The sequence below is a fragment of the Schistocerca nitens genome, chromosome 8 (assembly GCF_023898315.1).
Source record: "Schistocerca nitens isolate TAMUIC-IGC-003100 chromosome 8, iqSchNite1.1, whole genome shotgun sequence".
Classification (NCBI taxonomy): Eukaryota; Metazoa; Arthropoda; class Insecta; order Orthoptera; family Acrididae; genus Schistocerca; species Schistocerca nitens.
The window spans coordinates 351,524,652-351,546,523 of record NC_064621.1 but is presented as its reverse complement, the minus strand read 5'-3'; the positions used below and the strand labels follow the sequence as shown (position 1 = coordinate 351,546,523).

The window sequence follows — 21,872 nt, the reverse complement described above, 5'->3', positions numbered from 1 at the left end:
TGTGCACTAAGAGTCACTGCACTCTTCGCGTATGACTACGTGGTGTGGATTCACAAGCACCTTCTTCATTCTTGGTCTATTGTTCTTTGAAGAGAATACACCCAGCAGGGTTTTCAGTTGTACCGAGATGTCTGCCCGTTATTGAGACAACCTTGCACAGCATATGATTCCTGCTTTGGAAGAGTGCAACAGTGTAGAAACCACTGTTTTTATGCAAGATGGGGCAACATCTCATTTCACTCGCCCAGTGCAAGATCTGTTTAATGGAACCTTCCACAAGTGTGTTACCTCCAGAGGTTTTCCAGATGCATGTCCTGCAAGATCACCCAATGTGAATCCATGTGATTTTTGGCTCTGGGAATATTTAAAAGAATACGATTATCAGAGACACATTTGGTCTCTACTTGATCTGAAGGCCAGCATACAGGAACAAGTTGCTCAGTTTCCACTGGAACTCCTGTGAGCAATTGTTGATCACGTTGTTTAACGGATGCAGCATCTCGTCAACATTTCTAGTGCTTATAGTGAACAAATGGTTTACGTGGCAGTTTTTAATAAAATCACCATTATGCTTTTCTCACTTGTTTGATCTTTTCTGCCCATGTCCCACTCCTAATCCATGACATACGAAAAGATTCCTATATGTATTTCTAACATTCACAGTTCCAGATTTGCACATGGTGCCCAAAATTGAAACTAATCTTTTTCCAGTGTAAATCACTTTTGCATTAATGCATTAGAATCTCTATTAAGTTTTGCTATCATATGATAATTAAAGCCTGCAGTGGAATTTTGTGAATAGCTGCAGTTTAATTATAACCACACGGTACCTTGTTGAGTATAGATCCATCATTATTAACTTCCACACAAACAACTGCCACAGATAGGCTACACTGATTCCTATGGATATGACAAACAGTACAGGCCCATGAGTGGGGACGAGGTGGAGAGCTGTAAAGTGTGTGTTACATTCACTTTAATACCAAATTTCTACGAATTACATCCATGAGCAATTGAACTAGACCCTAACAAAATATGGCACCCACTTTTGTAGTGATGATGCCATCATTGCATTGTAACATGGCTTCCATGAACCAGCAAGCCACACTGATCCATAAATCATGTAACTCTTAAGAGTTTGTTGGGAGCTTAGCCCAAAGCACATACATTTCCTTAGTGATGTCACATGAGCTCAACAGATTTGAGCTCAGGTGACATGGAGGCAATGTGTAACTACGGAGTGTCCCTCTGGCAATTCAGGAGCAATGGGTTGGTGTATTGTCCAGCAAATGGAAAGGACTGGACAACAGGTTTTCTATACATGTTGGTATATGCTGATAGCAGTGCATTAGTAAGCTGAAAACCACATGAGGTGATACGTCTTACTTGCACCTGGGTTGACTTTAAAATAGGCTGTGAGGCTGAAGTTTATACAGGGTGAATCAGAGTCCTTGATACATCTGCTATCAACTCATACTGGTAAATAACACAGGAACATATCTAATCATGAACATCCATTTGTTATACCACATCACCCAGCAAAGGTGACCTGTACCATCAGCAAGGCAATCCATTTTGCTCCTCTCCCGTTTTTTTTTTCCCAAAATGATGCTACTACCTAGGAGAGTGTAATTCAACTGCTTATGAATGTAAATCAGGGCTTTCTGTTTACTAAAATCCATACCTTTCTTAAATTTTTACGTACATTAAATTAAAAGGAGGGCTGAATGGAGTTACCTCCAACTATTGTGTTGACAGGTAAAATTTTGCATGTCAGAATTTGCCATGAAAAAGTCCTTCAATAAAGGGTTTAATAGTTCAATTTATGAACTATTATACTCTTTTTTTTTATGGAAACTACTGGGCTGGATATCAATATTGCACCGCCTGTATATGGCTGACAGATTGATCTATTTCTGTAAACTAGGAACTGGTAATGGTCGACTTCAAAGTAATAAAATGTAATCTAAGGTATCTAAATTTCTCTTTCTTGCAGAACTATTTGGACATAATCCATGTGTAAAGGGATAACAATTTATCTTGCATATTGTCTAATATAAAAAGCACCATAAATATTTTTGTTCACTTCACTCCCATTTCATCAATATTGTAGCACCAGTAGATTAATTCCATTAATTAAGTAATGTGATGTTTCAGCAATGCCACTACATTTTTCAGGCATGCCAGTAACCAGCTGGTATGTTTTCTTTTACGGCAGTGGTGTGGCTCAAACACAAAGAAATATTTAGAGACTATAGCAGTACTTTAATGTCTCTCATACTGCTTCAGAAAATGTTACTTTCATATGTATTATGCTGGTCTCACAATACATAAAATATTTTACAGCTTACAACAATAACAAGGAATATGACAAAATAACAATAGAAATATGTTTATAATTTACAGGTGTTATATGTCCATAATTATGACAAGCATTATTCAGAAAATACTGTTCAAACATATACAAAAAGTTAGTGGATTATTCAAACGTAACAAACACTAACTGTAACTCATCATGAAATATATTGCTGTTGATGAGAAACTGAATACAAATTTTACAACTATCAGAAAGACACACTGCAATAATATTTTCAGTGTGAATAATAAAACTGTAATTTTCAAATCCAGCATAAATCAGAACAGCCAGATGAATAATATTTTCAAAAACTAGCAGATAGTTATCCTTTGCTGACAAATTTAGGCACAATTCATTCAGATGAAACTCAAGTAAGCTACGTCAGTTTGTGAAACTTTCTCACAACAGCCAAATTACTGCTTATATGTCAAAAATTCTGCCCATTCACACTATTTATATACACTCACAAAGCATGGGGCTTGTTTCCAGATACAGTACACAAAAATTTGAAATAAATATCAACTAAAATGGTACCTGTATATGCAATATACATAATTATTTAAAAAATTCTTTCCTGAAGAATTTCGTTTCCATGTAAATTTTATACTGAACTGATTAACTGTACTGAGGTCTCAAATACAATGACATATTAAAGGGAACAGGTTGAATGAAAACCACAGTACACTGATGTAACTGAATACGTTACTTTTACAAATAAAAACTGTTATTAAAGTGTTTTACACTTTCACAGCTCAAACAAAGGTATATCAATGATGGTGAAATATAAAAATAGAGTAACATCAGAAGAGTATTCATAACATTAGCATAACAACACATCCTCTGACAAAACATTCCAAATGCGAGGTCAGTCAGCTGGGCGGTTTGACAGATCGTTCCGTCATCTACCTCCTGCGTCAGGTCCACCTTCTTGTAGCCTTCACCTTCCATAATCAGTCTTACAGTGAGATGTACTCCAGAGCTTGCTCCATTGTCTCTACATCAACAGTATGTTTCAGTTGCTCCATTTGCGCTGACCCAATTTGGCGTGTCAGTTCTGTCAGCTATCAACAATAAATGAGGTAAGTATACAAGGGATCAAACTTTTTGGAGTGTATAAGCAAAAATGAGATTAAGTTTCCATGTCCTGTCGATAATGAAGTAAATGGAAATGGAGCAAAGGCTCAGAATCAGTATGGAAATTGGCTATATCTCATCCCAATATGAAAATCACAGGTATAGGGCTTTGAAACTCTATTCTCCAGAATGCGAGTCTCATGTCTTAACAACAGCTCCACCTTGTTTGGTGTGGAGACAGAAAATATCCTGCCTAACTGGTCCACAGACTTGCTTTCTGTCTCATCTGTTTGTGTGGCACCAAATAATCACCATTGTAAACCAATCACTTATCATCAATACCCTTATTAGTAGCGGTCTGCAAGGATGCAATCATCCCAATGTATAACGGCAGATAATCATATAATATATAGTTTGTGAATAAATGTTAAAGGACAGAGACAATATTAAAAGATTTATCTATCTGCATTATATAGGATAATAATTTATGTTTTAAGTCACTATTATTACCCATTTGGTGTGGAGTACCACTCACTGGCTTCAATCTGCAGTTTGTTGGGAAGGATAGAGGAGTTGTTGACATGCGAAACAGCTAAAGATGATGACATGCCCTTCTTCCTAGTTCTGTGAACAATTACGCATGCATCCCATTGCCATCATACCTATAGCTGCCTTCCATCTGAATTTTTCCTGTTCCATTTACATTAACAGAGGCCACTTGCACAACAAAAACTGCCACAATGCTTCATGAAGGCTCTTATAGGTTACTCCAGCCACTGGAATCATGATTAGAAGGACTAACTCCTGTTTGTGTACCACATCCAACACAATGTTTGGTAGAAAATCAGTGAATATATTAATATTCTTTATCATACAGAACCTATTTTACAAGTACTCAATGCAATGCTTATTACAGTGAGAAGTTTAACATTTTAATAAGACTAACTTTAAACAATACACAATATGTGACAACTTTCAACATGACTTTGGTTGGCATCCCAATTGTGATGTAAAGTTCCACAGAAAATTTCACAAAATCCATTTTGTTAACTCTGACAAGAAAGCTGTAGCATATGGAACATATCAAAAATATGATAGGCTAGAGTGTATTTAAGTTGTGGACCTAATTTTTTCAACATTGCTGGTTAATGGAATTTACATTATGAGTTTTGACTTCAGCAGATGAAAATTCAGGCCCGGTCTGAGCCTACCATCAGCACTCCAATGTACTGAATGGGTTAAAAGTGGTTGCATATGTAATATTTGTGGATGCAGATGAAAGACTTAATACTGTGCACATGCAGATAATATTTTTCTCATCTGTGTAGACCACTAATTATCACCCTGGCCTTGAAATGCTAGACCACATCCTTTGGCTACAACTTGCACTGAATGAAGGATTCTACGCAAACTGCTACCCTCATCACACAAAGTAGTACTCCATCATCTGCCCAGCCTATTCAATATCTTCATCAATTCTATGCAAATTCTACTTCCAATCCTGCATCATAAATCATTCCCCTGCTGATGATACAGGTGGTTGGCTGATTTGAGGAAGGGGACCAAACAGTGGGGTCATCGTTCCCGTTGGATTAGGGAAGGCTGGGGAAGGAAGTCTGCTGTGCCCTTTCAATGGAATCATCCCGGCATTTGGCTGAAGTGATTTTGATATACTCACAGAAAACCTAAATCAGGATGGTCAAATGTGGGTTTGAACCATCCTGAATGCGAGTCCAGAGTGCTAACCACTGCGCCCACCTCACTTGGATAATAAGAGGTGCAATACCTGTGTGATACAATCAGCCACCACCTCCCACCAAAGTATAGTAACAGGCATTTCCTGTTCCGTAAAAGAAGGGCCACTTCTGAAAGCAGCCACATCATATACAAGATGCGCAGCAATCACTGAGCAGTGTTCTGCACGGGGATGACAACTACCCATTCATCTATCAGTAAGAATGGCCACTGACGAACTATGACTAACTGTAAACTTTACAACCCCGATGCTGAATATGCTGCACACCAAAATATCAATGACTTCAATAGCTATTTTAGTACTTGAGTCATTAGGTTTACTTACCCCTTAGCTCCTTCGAACTATGAAGGTGGAAACTTTCCCTCTAGCCTAGAAAGTCCTCGCAACCCTTCTGCTCTAAGCCTCCTCTAGTCTCCTTGCTGCTTCTGTACCAATACCCATTTTCCTCTGTGTGTGTGTGTTTTTTAGTGGTCGTGGGGGAGGGGGGTTGCGTACATGCATGAGCGTGTTTTCTAGCTTTATTAATTACGACATCTACAACAAACATACTGACTGCCTACAAACCTGCATCTGGAAGTAGTCCCTGAGTGAGACAGTATGCACAGGGTCATGGGCTGCCAACTGCTTGCGTCGATGGTCATGTTCAGATTCGTAGTCCACATCATCATCTTGAATAATTGGGGTAGGGCTCGATTGCTCCGACAGCAGTAAAGAGCTTGAAACAAGAGAGACATTCAGTACAAAACGCTTGACAGACATGGCTGGCTTTCACGGTTACACTGTAACAACAGAGTTTAATACCAAAGAGTTGTGCTCTTAGCTTCGGAATTTAAAATGCTCAACCTGTTAGAGAGATAAACACTATTTGTTGAAATACTTCTTAAAACAAAACTGTATTTGCGGTATCCCACCACCAGTGCATGTGAGTGTGAGTGCTCCAAGTGTCGTGTCACCACACGTGTGTGTGTGTGTGTGTGTGTGTGTGTGTGTGTGTGTGTGTGTGTGAATTGGCCACCAACTGTCTAAGTGTAGGCTGGCCATTGTTGGAAGCAGCCTGTGGAAGGCATGTGCGCCACGCAGTCTCCGCTGCGTAGTCTGCTGGCAACTCATGCATATATGTGCACAGAGCAGTGCTAACTGACATTCTTTTATGTTCTCCAGTTGTACTGTTCACATCAGTGAACTGTGTCTTGTTAAGTGGGGATCTATGAGAGAGTGATTTCCATTACTGTTCATAACTTCATGAAGAAAGCCCTATATGTGTTACTTGTACCAGTCTTGTGTAGTACCTGGTTACTAAATGATTGCTGATGAGAATGGGATGGTTTCGGCATGTGCAATCTGTAAGTGAAGTTTCATCAGGTTTATTTATTATGGATGCCATGCTGCCACCCCTAATTGAACAACTTACTATGGATGTGACCACTTTGTTGGCTTCTGTTAACAGACAGGGTACCGTTCCACTGGTTCATCCACACAGTCAAGGATTGGAATGCTTACAAAAAAGTTTCAGACAGCATTTTTCGGCTTTCGGTGTGACAGACTCGAATTTGTACAAAGCCTTCTTTCTCTCGTGTGGATTCTACCTAAGGCCTGTCAATTATTGTGTCAGCTTGCCCCTTTACAAGAGTCAGCAGCTCTCACTTTTGATCGCACGTGCAGTTTATTGTCCAACTACCATCGCAAACCACCCCACGTTACAGTGGCGTGAGTTGAATTGCACCGATGCCGCAAGAAACCAAAACTGTCATACAGCACCCGGGCAGCTGAACTTCACAGCCTTAGCCATACGTGTCAGTTCATTACTGATGCTCATAAAGACTCTTATGCAGACACTATGGTGCGCAATGCAATTATCTGTTTAGCTCCGGACAAGGAAGTGCGTTATAAGGCTTTATTCTGTGAAAATCACCCTTGGCAGAAGTTTTGCAAACAGCACAATTTCATGAAGTTTCTCGGGCAGTGGGTGACTAAATTGAAGAGTTAGGTGATGTGGCAGAAGTGTCACAAGATGTGCCCACTAAATGACAGATATCTTGCACGAGGAAGCGGCATTGGTGGTGGTAAATCATTTGGACACAGTGCTGAGCAGATCAAGGACTGTGGGGCTCCAATGCTTGTGACTTCTCCCAAGTTGTTTATTGAATTAAGTGTTTTTCCTCAAATGGGCCAGCAACAGGTCGACACAGGTGCTGTAGTGATGTTATTGTGTTTTCAAACCTATGAGAGATTAGGCTTGCTATCATTGACAATGGTCACACTTGAGCTGGTCCGTTATAACGAACGGAACATAGTGCTGTTGGGACAATTTAAGGCACCTGCCTCTTACAAGTCAGTGGTTCGCTCAATTAAATTTTTGGTGGTTGGTAGTTGCTGATGTGAGATCTTGTTCGGAATAGATGCATTTCAAGCATCTGCATCTTCTATAACTGAAGCAGTTCATCTTGTGTCTGAGCAGGTATCCTATTCTCAATTGGAAACATCGTGCGAGGAGTCTTCAGTCTTGTTTTCATAAGGTACAGCATGTGCCATGAATTTTTCTGCTCATATTTCCTTGAAATCCACAGCTCGGCCTTGTGGTTGTCGTGCGCATCCTGTTCCTGTTGCCCTGGAAGATCAAGTGAAAACAGAATTGGACATACTTCACTCTCTTGAGGCGGTGCAATCTGTTACGGCTAGTGAGTGGTCATCTCTGCTAGCTGTAGTTCGGAAGCCACTGGGGAAACTTTGCCTCTGTGGTGACTTCAGCACTACTGTCAATGCACAGTTGATCATGAACACACATCTTCTCCCAAGCTGCACCAGGATGAACCGTTGGCGAAAATATCAGGTGGTCAGTACATTTCTAAAACTGATTTCTCTGAAGTGTATCTGCAGCTTCCTGGGCGAAGAGTCTCAGTGAGTTCTCGTTTTTAATAATCCTTTTGGTCTCTCTCAATATTTGCGCCTTCCTTTTGGTGTGGCTAGCACCCCTGCTATTTTCAAATGATTTTTAGAGCAACTGACTATACCTGTCCCCGGCTGCATTAATTATCTGGATGATATTGTGGTCATGGGCTCCTCCATGTCGGAACACTTGAAAAATGTATGCACTTTGTTTCCTGTCTTACAGTCCGCAGGCCTAAGGTGTAACTCTTGAAATCTCAGTTTTTTCAACCTTTTTTTTGTGGTTCGAGGTCTCATGAGATGGGGTTTGCCCTCTGTCAGATCACACCTCTGCTGTTATGTCTATGCCTTCCCCCTTGTCCACAAAGGAGCTTCAGGCCTTCCTAGGAAAGATAACCTACTCATAAATTCCTGCTGGGGGTGGTCACAGTTGCCCACCTGTTGCATGCCTTGTTACACAAGAATGTACCTTTTTGCTGGAGCTCAGATTGCAAATGTGTGCCGATGGCTCTGAACGACCTGTTGCTTTCACCTCTACATCTCTCACTCTGGCCCAGCAGCATTACTCTTAGGCAGGAAAAGGGGCTTTTGCCATAGTCTATGCTCTCCAGAAATTTCATGTTCTCTTATATGGCTCCAAGTTTCACCTTATTACTGACCATACCTCTTTCAGCCCTCACACTTCCTTGCCTGACAAGGAAGCACACCACATACAACACTAGGCGCTGTTCTTGTCTAGCTATAATTATGAAATCCATTTTCATTTTCTACCAATGCCTACACATGCCAAAACAGATGCCTTGTCTCGCCTTCCTGTGGGTCTCGATTTTGACTTTCATTGTAAAGAATTGCTTTACTTCCATTTTGATAGTGAGATGCAGGCTACTGTAGGGTGTTTCTCAATTACGAGCTCATGTATAGCAGCTGCCATTGCCGCTGACCTGGTTCTCTGCCAGATGGTTCAGCTTATTCAACAGGGCTCGCCAGATAAACTGCCATGTCGAGCTTAGGAACCCCTGGGCAACTATTTTCCCTTACAGTATCACCTCTGTTTTTGATGGTGTTTTGCTGTTGTCCATGGAAGACCTCTCTTCCAGAGTAGTCATTCCTGCTGCGAGGTTCTGTGCCTTCTAAACTGTTAGCTAGGAGACACGTTATTTGGCCTAGGATTGAGGGCAAAATTTTCCCTTTTGTTGCAACTTCCCTGTAATGTGCCTGACAACTTGCAGCTCCCAGGGCATCTCCGTCTCCCTGGCCTACTCCACACCAGCCATTGGAATTCATTTATGTACACTTTGCGTGTCACTTCTAGAATTTCTATTGGCTTTGGTTGTGGATGCATTCTCCCGGTTTCTCTACATTTTCAGGTGTGAATCAATGTCGACTGAGGTCACAAATCATATGCTTTTGAGTGTTTTTATATTTAGGGGTTGCCTTGTACCTTAGCTTCTGACATTGGGCCCCAGTTCATTTCTCACACCTTTCAATTATTTTGTTCCCATCATGGCATTTGTCATGTTACAGCTCCACCCTACCACCCTCAATAAAGTGACAAGGCAAAATGACTAGTGCATGTGTTCAAGTCCCAATTGAAAAAGTTTATTGTCAATTCTTCACTGATTGAACCCTTCTCCATTTTCTGAGCACCTATCGCTTCATGCCTTCGGGGGAGCGGCACCCGGCTGAGTTGCTTCATAGCCAGTAGTCACACATGGTCCTCCACCTTCAGCGACCTGTGCTGCACCTGCCGCGGTCAGGATCGCCCAGTTGCTTCACGCTGGGATCGCTGATGTGGGTGCAAGGGTTTGGCCACTGGCCCAAGTGTATACTGGCTAATGTTGTTCACCACTGGGGATGCCATCTTTGTGACGTCTATATAGCGGATGGGCTGGTGGTGTGTCATTTTGATCCTTTGCGCCTCCCATCAGCATACCCCCACCCTGCTGCCCTCCACCTCAAGCCGGACGAAGCCCTCTGTGGAGGCACCCCTCCAGATTCGATGGAAGTGTGTGTCGCCAGGCTTCTGGCGTCTCCTCCATTGCCTTGGGTGCCCACTTCTCATGAGTGCTTGAGAGCACAGGTGTGTTGAGAATGTGTCAACACACATGCATGTTTGTAGTGTTTATATCGGCTGTCAACTGTATCAGTGCCGGCAACTGGAGGCCACCTGTCGGAGGCATGCAAGTGGTGCTGTCTCTGCCGCACCATCTGCTAATGACTCAAATGACTCATGCATACGTATGCACGGACGAGCACTAACTGTCTCTCTTTTATGTTCTCCAATTGTACCGTTCCAATCAGTGTACTGTGTCTTGTTACACTGGGAACCATGAGAGTCTGATTTCCTTTACTGTTCAGAGTTTCATGAATAAAGCTGTATTTGTGTTACTTGAATTGGTCTCATGTATGTCTTGGTTACTACAGTATCTCTACCTTCTGCCATAAGAACTCTAATTAGTTACCAATTGTTAGCACCAATCTTCTGTCAGTTACGATCTTAACTGATAATGTGGGTTTACTTTAGTGTACAATGTGAGAAAACTGTTTGGTTATGTGTAAATTGCCCTTCCCTCTTAGCAGTAGAACATATGAGAAGTTAGGACAAGCAAACAGCAAAATAAAACTGTTCTTTTGAGAGACAGACTGCTTAGTTAATATAATATGAAACGTAAAATGCGAGGTTTCCGCTCAAGTACTGGACCAATACACACATTTAATTTATTATATAGGTGAATTTCAGTGCACTCTTATCTGTGGACACATTAACACAACACATTTTGCACAGAGGATTTTTATATGAGAACGAAAGACATTTTTTCTGTAATTCCTATAAGAGCTAAACCTCAAATATGACAACCAAGTTCAGAAATAATTAGTTGTTGTTCACTTTTACATAAGACTTAAGATATTCCTACTGGGGGACATAAAACTATGTACACACACTTCAGCAGCTAATATTTAAGAAGTGTCTCTGGAAGTGGTATCTTTGTATGGCATCATGGATGCTTGAAATTGTACTGGATATCTGGTATTATTATTCCTGGCTCAACAACGATGAAGGAATGAATATGGAGCAGAATCGGACCACGATAGGTTTTAATCTCATGATTATGTGTGTGGTGATAGTGCATGCGACATCGGTTAGCAGAACCAGTACATATCACAGTATGATTTAACACTTTTGCAGGTGGTACATTAAAATAATAGCCTTTAGAAAATGCAATACTGAGAAGTTTATGAAAACAGTGCATGAAGATGAGAATTTTCTGCAGAAAATTATTTTATTCAATAAGATATAGTTTATATCATTGTGTGCACTGTTGTTAACAATTTAGGAGGTAGCCCCTTTGCCATAACGAAGTGTCATGTGGTCTGTGGTCTAGGGATCCGACTGGGGGAATCTTTTAGAATTACAATAAATAGTAAATATATTTAAAAATGTCTTGCTCACCACCCACTCATTAAGAAACAAAGGATTTTACTTCCAACAGGAGGGCACAGTAAAACTGAAGCATCAAAACATAAAAGGTCACCATTATACTTCTGTGTCTGTGTCATTTTGTAAAAATATTCACGAATATCTTAGGAAGAAGGATCGGCAAGATTGCAAGAAGAACTGTATGGCTTCAAACCAGGAAGGTCCAAATATACCTAATTTGTGCAGTACAACAAGAGTACTATTGCAATTGTGGAAATTATATGGCAATGGCTTTCCTTGATGTAGAAAAGTTTGTGTGTGTGGGGGGGGGGGGGGGGCACGTGCGCCAGCCGGTGTGGCCAAGCTTTTAATCAAGGACATGAATGAAATAGAAGAAAGAATGGCAGGAAAGATTGGAGATGTGAAAATGGTAAAAAGCTCATTTTGGATAAATTGATGGGATGGAAAGGGGGGATTACAAACAGGAGGTCCACTTGCAGTTAGACATGTGGGAGGAATGAGTGGAAGATAATGAAGGGATGGAGATTAAGAGATGAGCATCCTGTTGATAACAATGTCATAGACAGAGAGCACAACCTCAGATTAGTGAAGGATACGGAAGAAAATTGGCTGTGCTCCCTTGAAGGAGTCATTCATTCATCTTAAGCCTTTAGGGTAATGACACAAAAACCAAAATTTGGATCATTAGACAGGGATTTGAACTGGCATCCTCTCGAATGTGTGTCTTGTGTTTTACCACTGCATCATCTTGTTTGGTTTTATGGGACAAGTTTAATTTAAAAACGATGCAAATTTTTGATCCACAGAACTTGGTGGCCTGAAAAAAGGTAAATGGGGTGACGCTATGAGGAGAACAACTTGTGAGGGTTGTGTTTTAGATATTTGGGGAGTGCAACAACATAGAGAGGAGGGAGTGTGTGTGTGTGTGTGTGTGTGTGTGTGTGTGTGTGTGTGTGTGAGTGAGAGAGAGAGAGAGAGAGAGAGAGAGAGAGAGAGAGAGAGAGAGAGCACTAAATAAATAAAAACAAAGAAATTAATGAATGAGAGTGATAAGCACAAACTGTGAAAAAAAGCAAAATAGAAACAGTGAATGGTCCACAAACACAAAGTGAAATATAGAGCAGCCGCAAGGTGTAATGGTGTCGTGGTCAGTTGGAGCCATGTTCAAACATCACTAGAGTCAAATTCTCTTTCTTTTTTATTTATTTTAGCTGTTTGCTGTATTCAAATGTGTGTCTGTGTCATGGTGTAACCTCCACTTGCTAAGCGAGGTGTAAGGTAGGGACCTGTAATGACAGTTGATTATGCACAACTTCTCTATTAGCAGCCGAAAGGAAGTGGCTTTCAAATGGAAACCACAAATGTTTGATAAAGTGACAAGTCAACCGAATCCTCCACCGGAAAACATGTTTGGTGTGTCATCCACAGCATTAGTGACAGAACATGTGTCATATGAGAGGAATTTCTTACTGACGCACCTAATTTGTATGCCTGGTAAGCGAGTGAGATATGCCTCCTTGCCCGATTTAGGTGTCCATACGAATGTGAATGTGATCATTCCCAAGAAAATGATGAAAACATAATAGTTTGTCACATAAGCTGCACCAGATGGATCCAACAGTTTCATATCACACAGTTTCTCTGTACTCTGTCAAAACATATGTTTTTAACATTTTTGAAGGTGTGTTACATTTTGGAAGTTTCGACTCTTGAGTTCCTTTGTAGTAAAATAGTTCATAGCCGTTTATTTCCTGTTTTCATTTCTGAGAGACTCGCCTGCTTTCACTACTCATAACGTCTACTTGCAACAGTAATGTATTCTTGCCACATGACTCATATTCTATAGCCAATGTGTAATATGACAACTGGCAAGAATACAGAAAGAGAACAAACCTTTCAGTGACCGGATGGACAGTTCATAATGATGCTAAATAAATAAATAAATAGATAAAAATAAATGGCATGAAGGGGTTTTGAACATGGCTCATCAAGTCTGTAGTCCAACATCATGACGCTGAGCTGCTCAATGTCTCTCAATATTGCACTTGTTAAGCTTGGACCACTCACTATTTCTATTTTTTTCACAGTTCAGTACACCTTCCTCCTATTTTCATGCTTGATCTGTGTTCAGTTTTTGACAGGCTAACCACTGGGCCACCTTCCCACTAAATCTGAGGGATTGCGATGGGGAATTTTCCTTTGTTAGAATATTGAAAGCTGAGTCTGAAGTAAAGAAAATGACCTAAAATGTAAGAAGATGATATAACCAATGTATAAACCCTAACATTGATGACAAGGTTGAAAAGGGGGCAATGACAGAAAGAGACAAGTAAAATACATGTGCGAAAAATGAAATTCCTGTGGAGCAGCACTTGAGTTACAAGACAGAATAGAAAAGGAAGCATGGTAGTCAGGTAAACATAAAATTAGGAACCCTTCAGAAAAAGCTAGAGGGCTAGACCGAACTAGTACAAGCATAAGAAAATGGTCACTGGAAGGACAATGAAGATGATGCATGGAATGAAAGTAGGGAGTAGAAGGTCAAGAGGAAGACCAAGCAATAAATAATTGCAAAGAGAAGAGAAAAAGGAGTTTTAAAATTAAGGGTGAATGGACAAAAGTGGACTGGAAGAGATGATGGGAAGAAAAATGAAAATTGAGAAGTCTCTGTTCTAACCAGACTTGCTGGAGGTTGGAAAATGTTGAAGAAATTAATGATGAATATGACAGTATACAGGATCTCTGCAATGACCTAGGATAATGGATGAGGCAAAAAATGTGACTAAATTCTCCAATATTCTTTGGAATTACAGTGGCTAGTCTTCATTTATGAGATCCTCAACTGATGTACACTAGAAAACCAAATGCACAGGCAGAGATTTGGGGAGAAGGTTAAATAAAAAGTTAAATAAAAGGTTAAATAAAAATCTGTATCTGATACAGTGGACAATTTGGAACATTCAGCAGCATTTGTCCCAATCAGATGAAAGTGGATGCTGACGTAGAAATTTGAATTGCTGAAAAGACTATGAAAGTCACATTATGGCTTGACAGCAGAAAACTTACGTCACAGAAGTGTCAATTTTATTCTTGCAACAGTTGCAAAATGTGCCATGACAATTTCTTGCAGTAACAGTAACTGTTTCTTTGATGGACCTACTTCACATTTTTCTTACATGACTGCCATGAATTTACAACTGGGATCTGCAACATAGCCACCATCTAAAGTTACCAGTTGTAATAGAACTAGTTGTAGGGTATTTCATGAACTCTTCAATATCACTAAAAGTTTGGCAGTTGTATCTTACCCAATCCCCAATCTGTAATGGACAATAGTTAGAAAGTATGGTTTTTCTTAATTTCTATCAGCATATTAAACTGTATGGTTCACTAATATACCAAATCAACATTATTTCAGATAATTGAATGTAATTAACAGAAAGTTATAGTTAGTTAGAAAACCTGATGATATGAATTACCATACTGTTGTAAATTTCAGTAAAACCTGTAATTTCATTCTTGTGATTGCATTATTACATTCCCACAGAAATGCTAGGAGAAATATCTATGTTGTAATTAAACCAATAATTAATTATCAAAATTAATATATTTCAAACTTACCTAAAAACAGACTTTTGGATCATTTATCAGTCATCTGACGTATTTAATGTGACTTGTGCACTTAATGTATCATGCCAATAATGAAAAACCAATTATATCTATTTATTTATTGGTTCAAGAATCAGTTTCATACATTGTTTGTACATGTGATATAGGACAGTGGTAAACCCAGTTAGTTTACAATACAGTAGTCATTTTGACTACATTGTTGACATAATAAAAATGCATAATAATGTAGGTTGGTGTACTGCATTGCTACTACATGTGATAATAGCAGTTATTAAGTGAGATGACACGATAAGCACAATGTAAACTATATTATGAATTGACAATTAGAGAAATTTGGTAAATGAGGTGTATTTATTATGATGTTCCATATACTCATCCAAAGAATAGAAGCAGTGGTCAAACAAGAACTGTTTTAACTTTATTTTAAATGCATTTAATGTTGGTATGCATTTTAAGTAAGAAGGCATATGGTTATATAACATAGCTCCAGAATGATACACTCCTCTTTTGCACAAGTTTGTATTTACTGTGTTCCTGTGTAGGTTCATCTTCTGTCTAGTTTCATATGTGTGTATATCATAGTAGTGTTTGAAGAGATTTTCCTTTTTTAAGATGCTCCCTTTTGTGAAAATTAGTATTTCGTCTATATAAAAGCAAGGCAGTGACAATATTTTCAGAGTTTTAAAAAGGGGTCTACAGGACTCCTTACATTTAGCTTTTTTTTATCACCCTGATAATCTTTTTCTGTATTTTAAATGTTGTAATGTTGTAATTAACTTTTTCATTAATGATTCGTGAACATTCTGATGTACACACTATTGATTTCCAGTCATTTTGTTACTATGAAATTATCATACAGAACTATAACCTGAGATTCTGTTTTGGCATTTCGTACTGTACCTCAATTAATATTGGGCATAAAATCCAATGTGAAATCAAGATGTAGTAATGTTTTTATGATGGTTATTGTTATTGTGCCTTCATAATCAAATTTTCCCACAGGGAAAAAAAATTATTGTCTTTAAAACTGTGCTAACAGTTTGTTGTAAATCATTAACTTTTCATTATAAATCATTATAAACAATTGTTTTTGACAATAGGCCAAAGAACATATGTTGTTAAGACAGGATGTATGTTGAGCAGCGCAAAGCATTTGAAGCCAGTCACAGTTCGGCCAATGTAATGACACAAAATCTGTAACAGTTGCTATTTTGTCAGTCAGGTTGGTCGAAAACAGTCGTGTGTGAACATCTTTGAAAATGCTTATGAAAAGTACATCTGCTGTTACAAGGTTTCATCAGTGTGTTGGAAAATATTATTTAACATCCAAGTTTTTATCAAGTTTGAAATCCAGGTGAATCTGCAATACACATCCTCTAATGGACTTCATTGGTGCAAGAGATTCGAGGTGCAAAAACTACATCAATCTCATACTATGATGAATCTCTCATAATGAGAATTGTTTTAGGCAGGATTGGAGTAACATTGGACGGCCCAAAAAGAACGAAGTCCTAAACTTTCTTTCAAAAGCAAATTATATGAAAGTATAAGATTATGAGACAGAATTGCTGGCCTGTGTACAAAAAAACTCTACTCTTTTCTTTTTCCTCCTTGAACTATTACTTTCAACAGTCCACGTCAATCATTTTTTTCATCGCACTCATGATTTTCCCTAACATGTACCTTGATACTTACATTCCTTCGACAAAAATGCTCTTACTATAGTTGCCAACTGTTCCATATACATTACCCCCAGTCTTGCTTAACCTTTGGTATTGATCCCAAAAGCCTCACATTAAAGGTCACCAGCTCTTGCTGCATCCCATCTTTCCACCAATCTCTTCTCAAATTTCAGACTAATTAATTCTTATAAGGAGAGGCCCCAGTGAGGGGCTCAAATTTCTGTAATTTTCTACATGGTGAAATAGGTTAAGGTTCCATGTATCACACCCTGCAGCTGTTCACCCTGGTGGGAACTAGCTGGTGAGTAATATATGAAATTTTTTTTTTTTGGAATTTTGAGTGATGCTCTACAGCTTTACAAAATAAATGTTATCCTGACTGGCTGCATAGTGTAATGGTTAAAGTACTGTCTTCACATGCAAAAGGTTGTGGGTTTAAATATTGTCAGGTGTTCCGAAACGTTTTATTTTTAAATATTTATCAAAATGACTTTTTTTAATATTTTTATTTCTATTCCTTTGTCACATCATTTTTCCTTCCTATTATTTTTTTGCCACTTGGAAACTTTGTTCATGTGATTTTAATTATTTTTATGTATTATTTCGATTCTTGATTTTACATATAATCCATTCTTTGGTTTAAATCTTCATCTATGTTATTTTGTCCATAGTGCAAAAAGAATTTATGCTTTAAATGTTTGTATGTGATAACCATCCAAAAACATGTACACCTTGTATTGAAAGATACGTTTCTGACACCATTGCATGGTCAATATAAAAAGGTTATTTCATCTTTTGTTTTTAATCCGATAGATCAGTATTTTCAAATGTTTAAAATATTACATTAGATAAACTAAAAATAATGACACTGACATACGTAGAACTTCCAAGTGGAGAAAGAATGATAGGAAGATCATAGGAAGAAAAAATGAGAGAAATTGAAAAAAAATAGATATTGTGATTAAAATGACATGCTAAGCACAGATGTAAAAAATTACACTTAATTCAATTAATTGAAAGGAAATAATGATCTAAGTCATTTTGGTAAAGATTTAAAAATAAAAATATTGGAAGTACCTGATGAGATTCAAACCCATAACCTTTTGCATCTGAGAACAGTACCTTAACCATTACATGATGCAATCAATCAGGATAAAATTCCTTTTTTTAAAGCTGGAGGGCATGATGTAAAATTCCACAGTTTTGTTCATAAGACTATTTGCAAACGATGGCCCACCAGGGCGATTGGCTGGGACCTTACCCTACATCAACATACAGATGGTTTCAAAAAAACTGGTCCTACTGCTTACCAATCCTGTCCTTTACAATAAAGTGCATCTTTAAACCAACTATCCCAACAGCCGCTGTCTCTGTTTAAAATTTTCCATCTTTCAGTCCATGTATGTATAGCATACACAATGTACTCTTTGAAGATAGCTGTAAACTTTGAGAAAACACTTTACACTGCCTACAGAAGCTATTCAGACTGTAGGCCAAATACCCCTAAGTTGTGTCTATCTCCCACAACAACCACCATCCACTGCATTATCACCAACAACCTCCCTCCTTCCCCTCCCCTCCAAGCCAACAAGCTCATCCTAGCCTTCCAAACCAAGCACATCTTCTAGCCAATAATCAAACTCCAAAACCTCACACCTAGTCCTCATTCAGTTCTAAACCTCTGATTGATATACCTTTCCTATCCTAAGAAATCTGTTCTTTTAAAAGGCCTAACTTTCAAGTCATCAATCCAAATTCAATCACCTCTTCTTAATTCATCTGTACCCACAATCTTAATTGGAACCACCACTTCACCATTCAATCCTCTTCTTCCCTCCAATCATCTTCTCCCAATTAATCTTCCTGGAAAAATATCACTGAAACTCCAAACCTTTCTCAAGTTGAGCCCTGAGTTATCCATGATTTGAAGGCAGAACGCTCTTTCATCATTCTCACTGTGGGCCAAGATTCCACTACTCTGATATTTGACTGTGAGGGGTATGAGGTGGGGAAGGCATTGTCAGTTTTCTGGCACATCAACAAACAAAACTCAAAACTGTTCCTAATGGCCCCCATTCCTTCCACCCAGATTGAACTGCAGAAAAGCTTTAGAACTTCCCACTGATAAATGCACCCCCCCCCCCCCCCCTCCTACGTGCTTTCAAAATCACACAAAAATAACCATTCTGGTCATTCAATAAAAGGTGACGTCAAAAGCTCCCACTGACTGTACCTCAGTCCTGTTGAACTAGAACCTCAACCCATCACACAAAGTCTCCTACCTTACACAAAAAGGCACCAACCACTTCCTGGAATGTCTTCAGTCAACTCTCATCGAGAAAACAGTGTCACTATCAATGTAATGTCACTCTACAAAAACATCCCACATAAACATGGCCTCTCAGCCTTAGGACACTATCTCTCCCAAACGCTACCTGAAAACATCCCTGAAAACTAGTCTGTCACCTCAGCCATCTGCACCTTTGAGCACCAAACATGCAAACAAAATCCCCGCCCCGACTGCAACGAGTGCCAGAATAGATCCCATCTTATGCCAACTTTTTCAAGGGCACATGGAAGAGAGAGTCCTCTAGGCCTGAAGCTGGGCTTCCTGGCTTGGTACAAATTTATCAATGCCTACTTTGTGGTATGTAGTTTGTTAAAGAACTACAACATTTCATGCAGCAGCTTAACCCCTCTCCCCAACTCAAATTCACTTGGTCCATTTCACTACTTACAAGTGATATTTCACTACCTACAAGTGACGAATCTAGGAATGTACACTAATGCATGTAAAACGTGCAACACTCAGAAGAAATGGTCTGCAACATGCCACGATAAGAGGACGTGTAGAACATGGAAACCATAACAAGTTATTTAAACAGTACAAACTTGTCGTGCACCTAGGCCCGACACTGCCCTATTTTGTGAGACTGCACAGGGCAGGTCAGATCAGTGTTAAGCAACATTCAGTTGGTGCGGAGCCATCACACGAGGTAAAAACATTTAACCAAATGCCACTATGCCTCACCAACATCACATGGTAAAATATTGGCATGTGAGTGCATTTGAAAGGGGCAGAATGATTGGTCCCATGGGAAGTGGGGCTGTAATTTGTTACACTGTTGCTCGTACAAGGTACGCTGCTTCAGCAGCGAGAAGTATGCGGAACCAGTGGAAAGAAGAAGTCCATACACAGTGCCAAGAGGGTACTGGATAACACAATGGTGACCACAGCACAGGATGACTGCCATGTTGTCCACTTGGCTGTAATGGACAGAACAGCTTCGTCTATAGTGTTGGCGCGACACTGAAACACTGCTACAGAATTGGACATGTCTGCATCAATGGTTCCTTGCCGTCTTTTGTGGGCAGGACTGGTGGCATGCAGGCAATTGTGTCAGCTTCCATTGACCAGAATCCACTAATGTCACAGACTGCAGTGGGCGCGTGAATGCTCACACTCACATGGTTAGTGGCAAAATGTAGTGTCTTTAGATGAGTACAGCTTTAACTTGTCCTACAATGATAAACGCATTGGTGCAGCTGTGGTGAATGTAGTCAGGCAGACTGCACTGCTGAAGACATAGCGGACAAACATCAAGTGTGATGGTAAGGGCCACTATTCCCTACAAGATGCAATCTCGCCTCCTACTTGTTGTAGGCAATCTGAACAGTTACTGCTACATCAGGGAGATTTTACAGCCCGACGCACTGACCCTCTTGTAGGCCTTTCCACATATCATATTTCAGCTGGACAATACACAGCTGCATGTGGTGAGGAACATGCAAGTCTCCTTCTAAGAACGATGAGTACCACTGCTTCCTTGGTCTGCCTGTTTGGCCGACATGATGCCCATCAAACATGTCTGGAATACAGTCAGTCAGCAATCTGAAGTGTTTCAGTTTGGCTTGGGCTGCCTGGTAGTTTGTTATACTTCACCTCATGCACCAAACACTTAAATAATTTGCCACCTGAACACACTTTTTATATACAATGAATGTTGTTTACTGAATATTCGGTCACCATTAAGTATTATTAATCAGGGTCCAGCTAGACTGTGCCCTGAATCCATGTACCTTCTTCCTCCAACTTTGCTGAGACTTTGCCTCCCTCCAGGCTGCAGATAAAGCTGAAGAACATTAACTTCTTGTTCTCATTCACTTCACAACATAAATAATAAGTGAGATTCAATTCACCATCTTCTATTGTCTTCAATATTAAACTAAATACATGACAAGAGGAGACAGCTATCAACTCGTACACTGCCTCTCTGTACTACATACATAACAGATCTGATATTCAACTTGAAAATTAACAATTACAATATGTTTATTATCTTTGACATTCCACATTCTTAGATTTCATGGAACTCTTTCTTCTGCACTGTCCACTCCATGGAACTCCTTGTTGCCCACCTCTGTACAGTCACTGGATCGTTAGCTCTGGTATCAGCACCTACGATTTAAAACACCTCCATAGAGGGATGCTCACTACTTATCGGCTACTTTCAGTCATGAACATCTTTTCTCTGATATATGTAATTATGGACATGATTCCTTTCATTCAAGGAATAGGATGTATCACTACATACTTGTCCATTCAGTTCCTCCTGCAGCGACATATGCTTTGTGGACGTGTCTACAAAAGCTGGGGCAGAGTATTCACTAGCAGTATACTCAGGCGCTCTTTGATTCCATGCAACGACATCCAGTGGCTGTGATTCCAGCATGTGATGGCACTACTCTGTACTGAATTCATACAGTGACTGTGCATGTACAGGTCTGAAATGATGATTATTTGTGTACTGTCATGCACCTAATTGGTGGAATAAATTTCATTGTGATCATGTCTCTCACTCTTGATGTTTCACTTTTTCCAAAGAGTAGTTTACATATTTCTCACATAGGGATCACTAAGACAAGATCAGACTACAGTGGACATACAGGTGTTTAAGGAACCATTCTTCACACACAAATGGAATGGGAAACGACCCAAATAACTATACAATGGGAAATAGTCTCTGCCATGCATTTCACTTCCCAGTG

At 39.5% G+C, this 21,872-nt stretch overlaps 1 protein-coding gene across 5 annotated transcripts in view; it reads right to left on the bottom strand.

The window, feature by feature from the left end:
• Positions 1-959: 959 nt before the first annotated feature.
• Positions 960-21,872, bottom strand: part of LOC126199367 (importin-11) — a 195,930-nt gene continuing 175,017 nt past the window's right edge. For all 5 annotated transcript variants that reach the window (XM_049936261.1, XM_049936263.1, XM_049936260.1 and 2 more), the window contains exons 19-20: positions 5,751-5,901; positions 960-3,417 (exon numbers count right to left, since the gene is read on the bottom strand). In XM_049936261.1, coding sequence (XP_049792218.1) covers positions 3,313-3,417; positions 5,751-5,901 — 256 coding nt within the window. In that variant the 3' untranslated portion in view covers positions 960-3,312. The remainder of the gene's footprint in view (positions 3,418-5,750; positions 5,902-21,872) is intronic.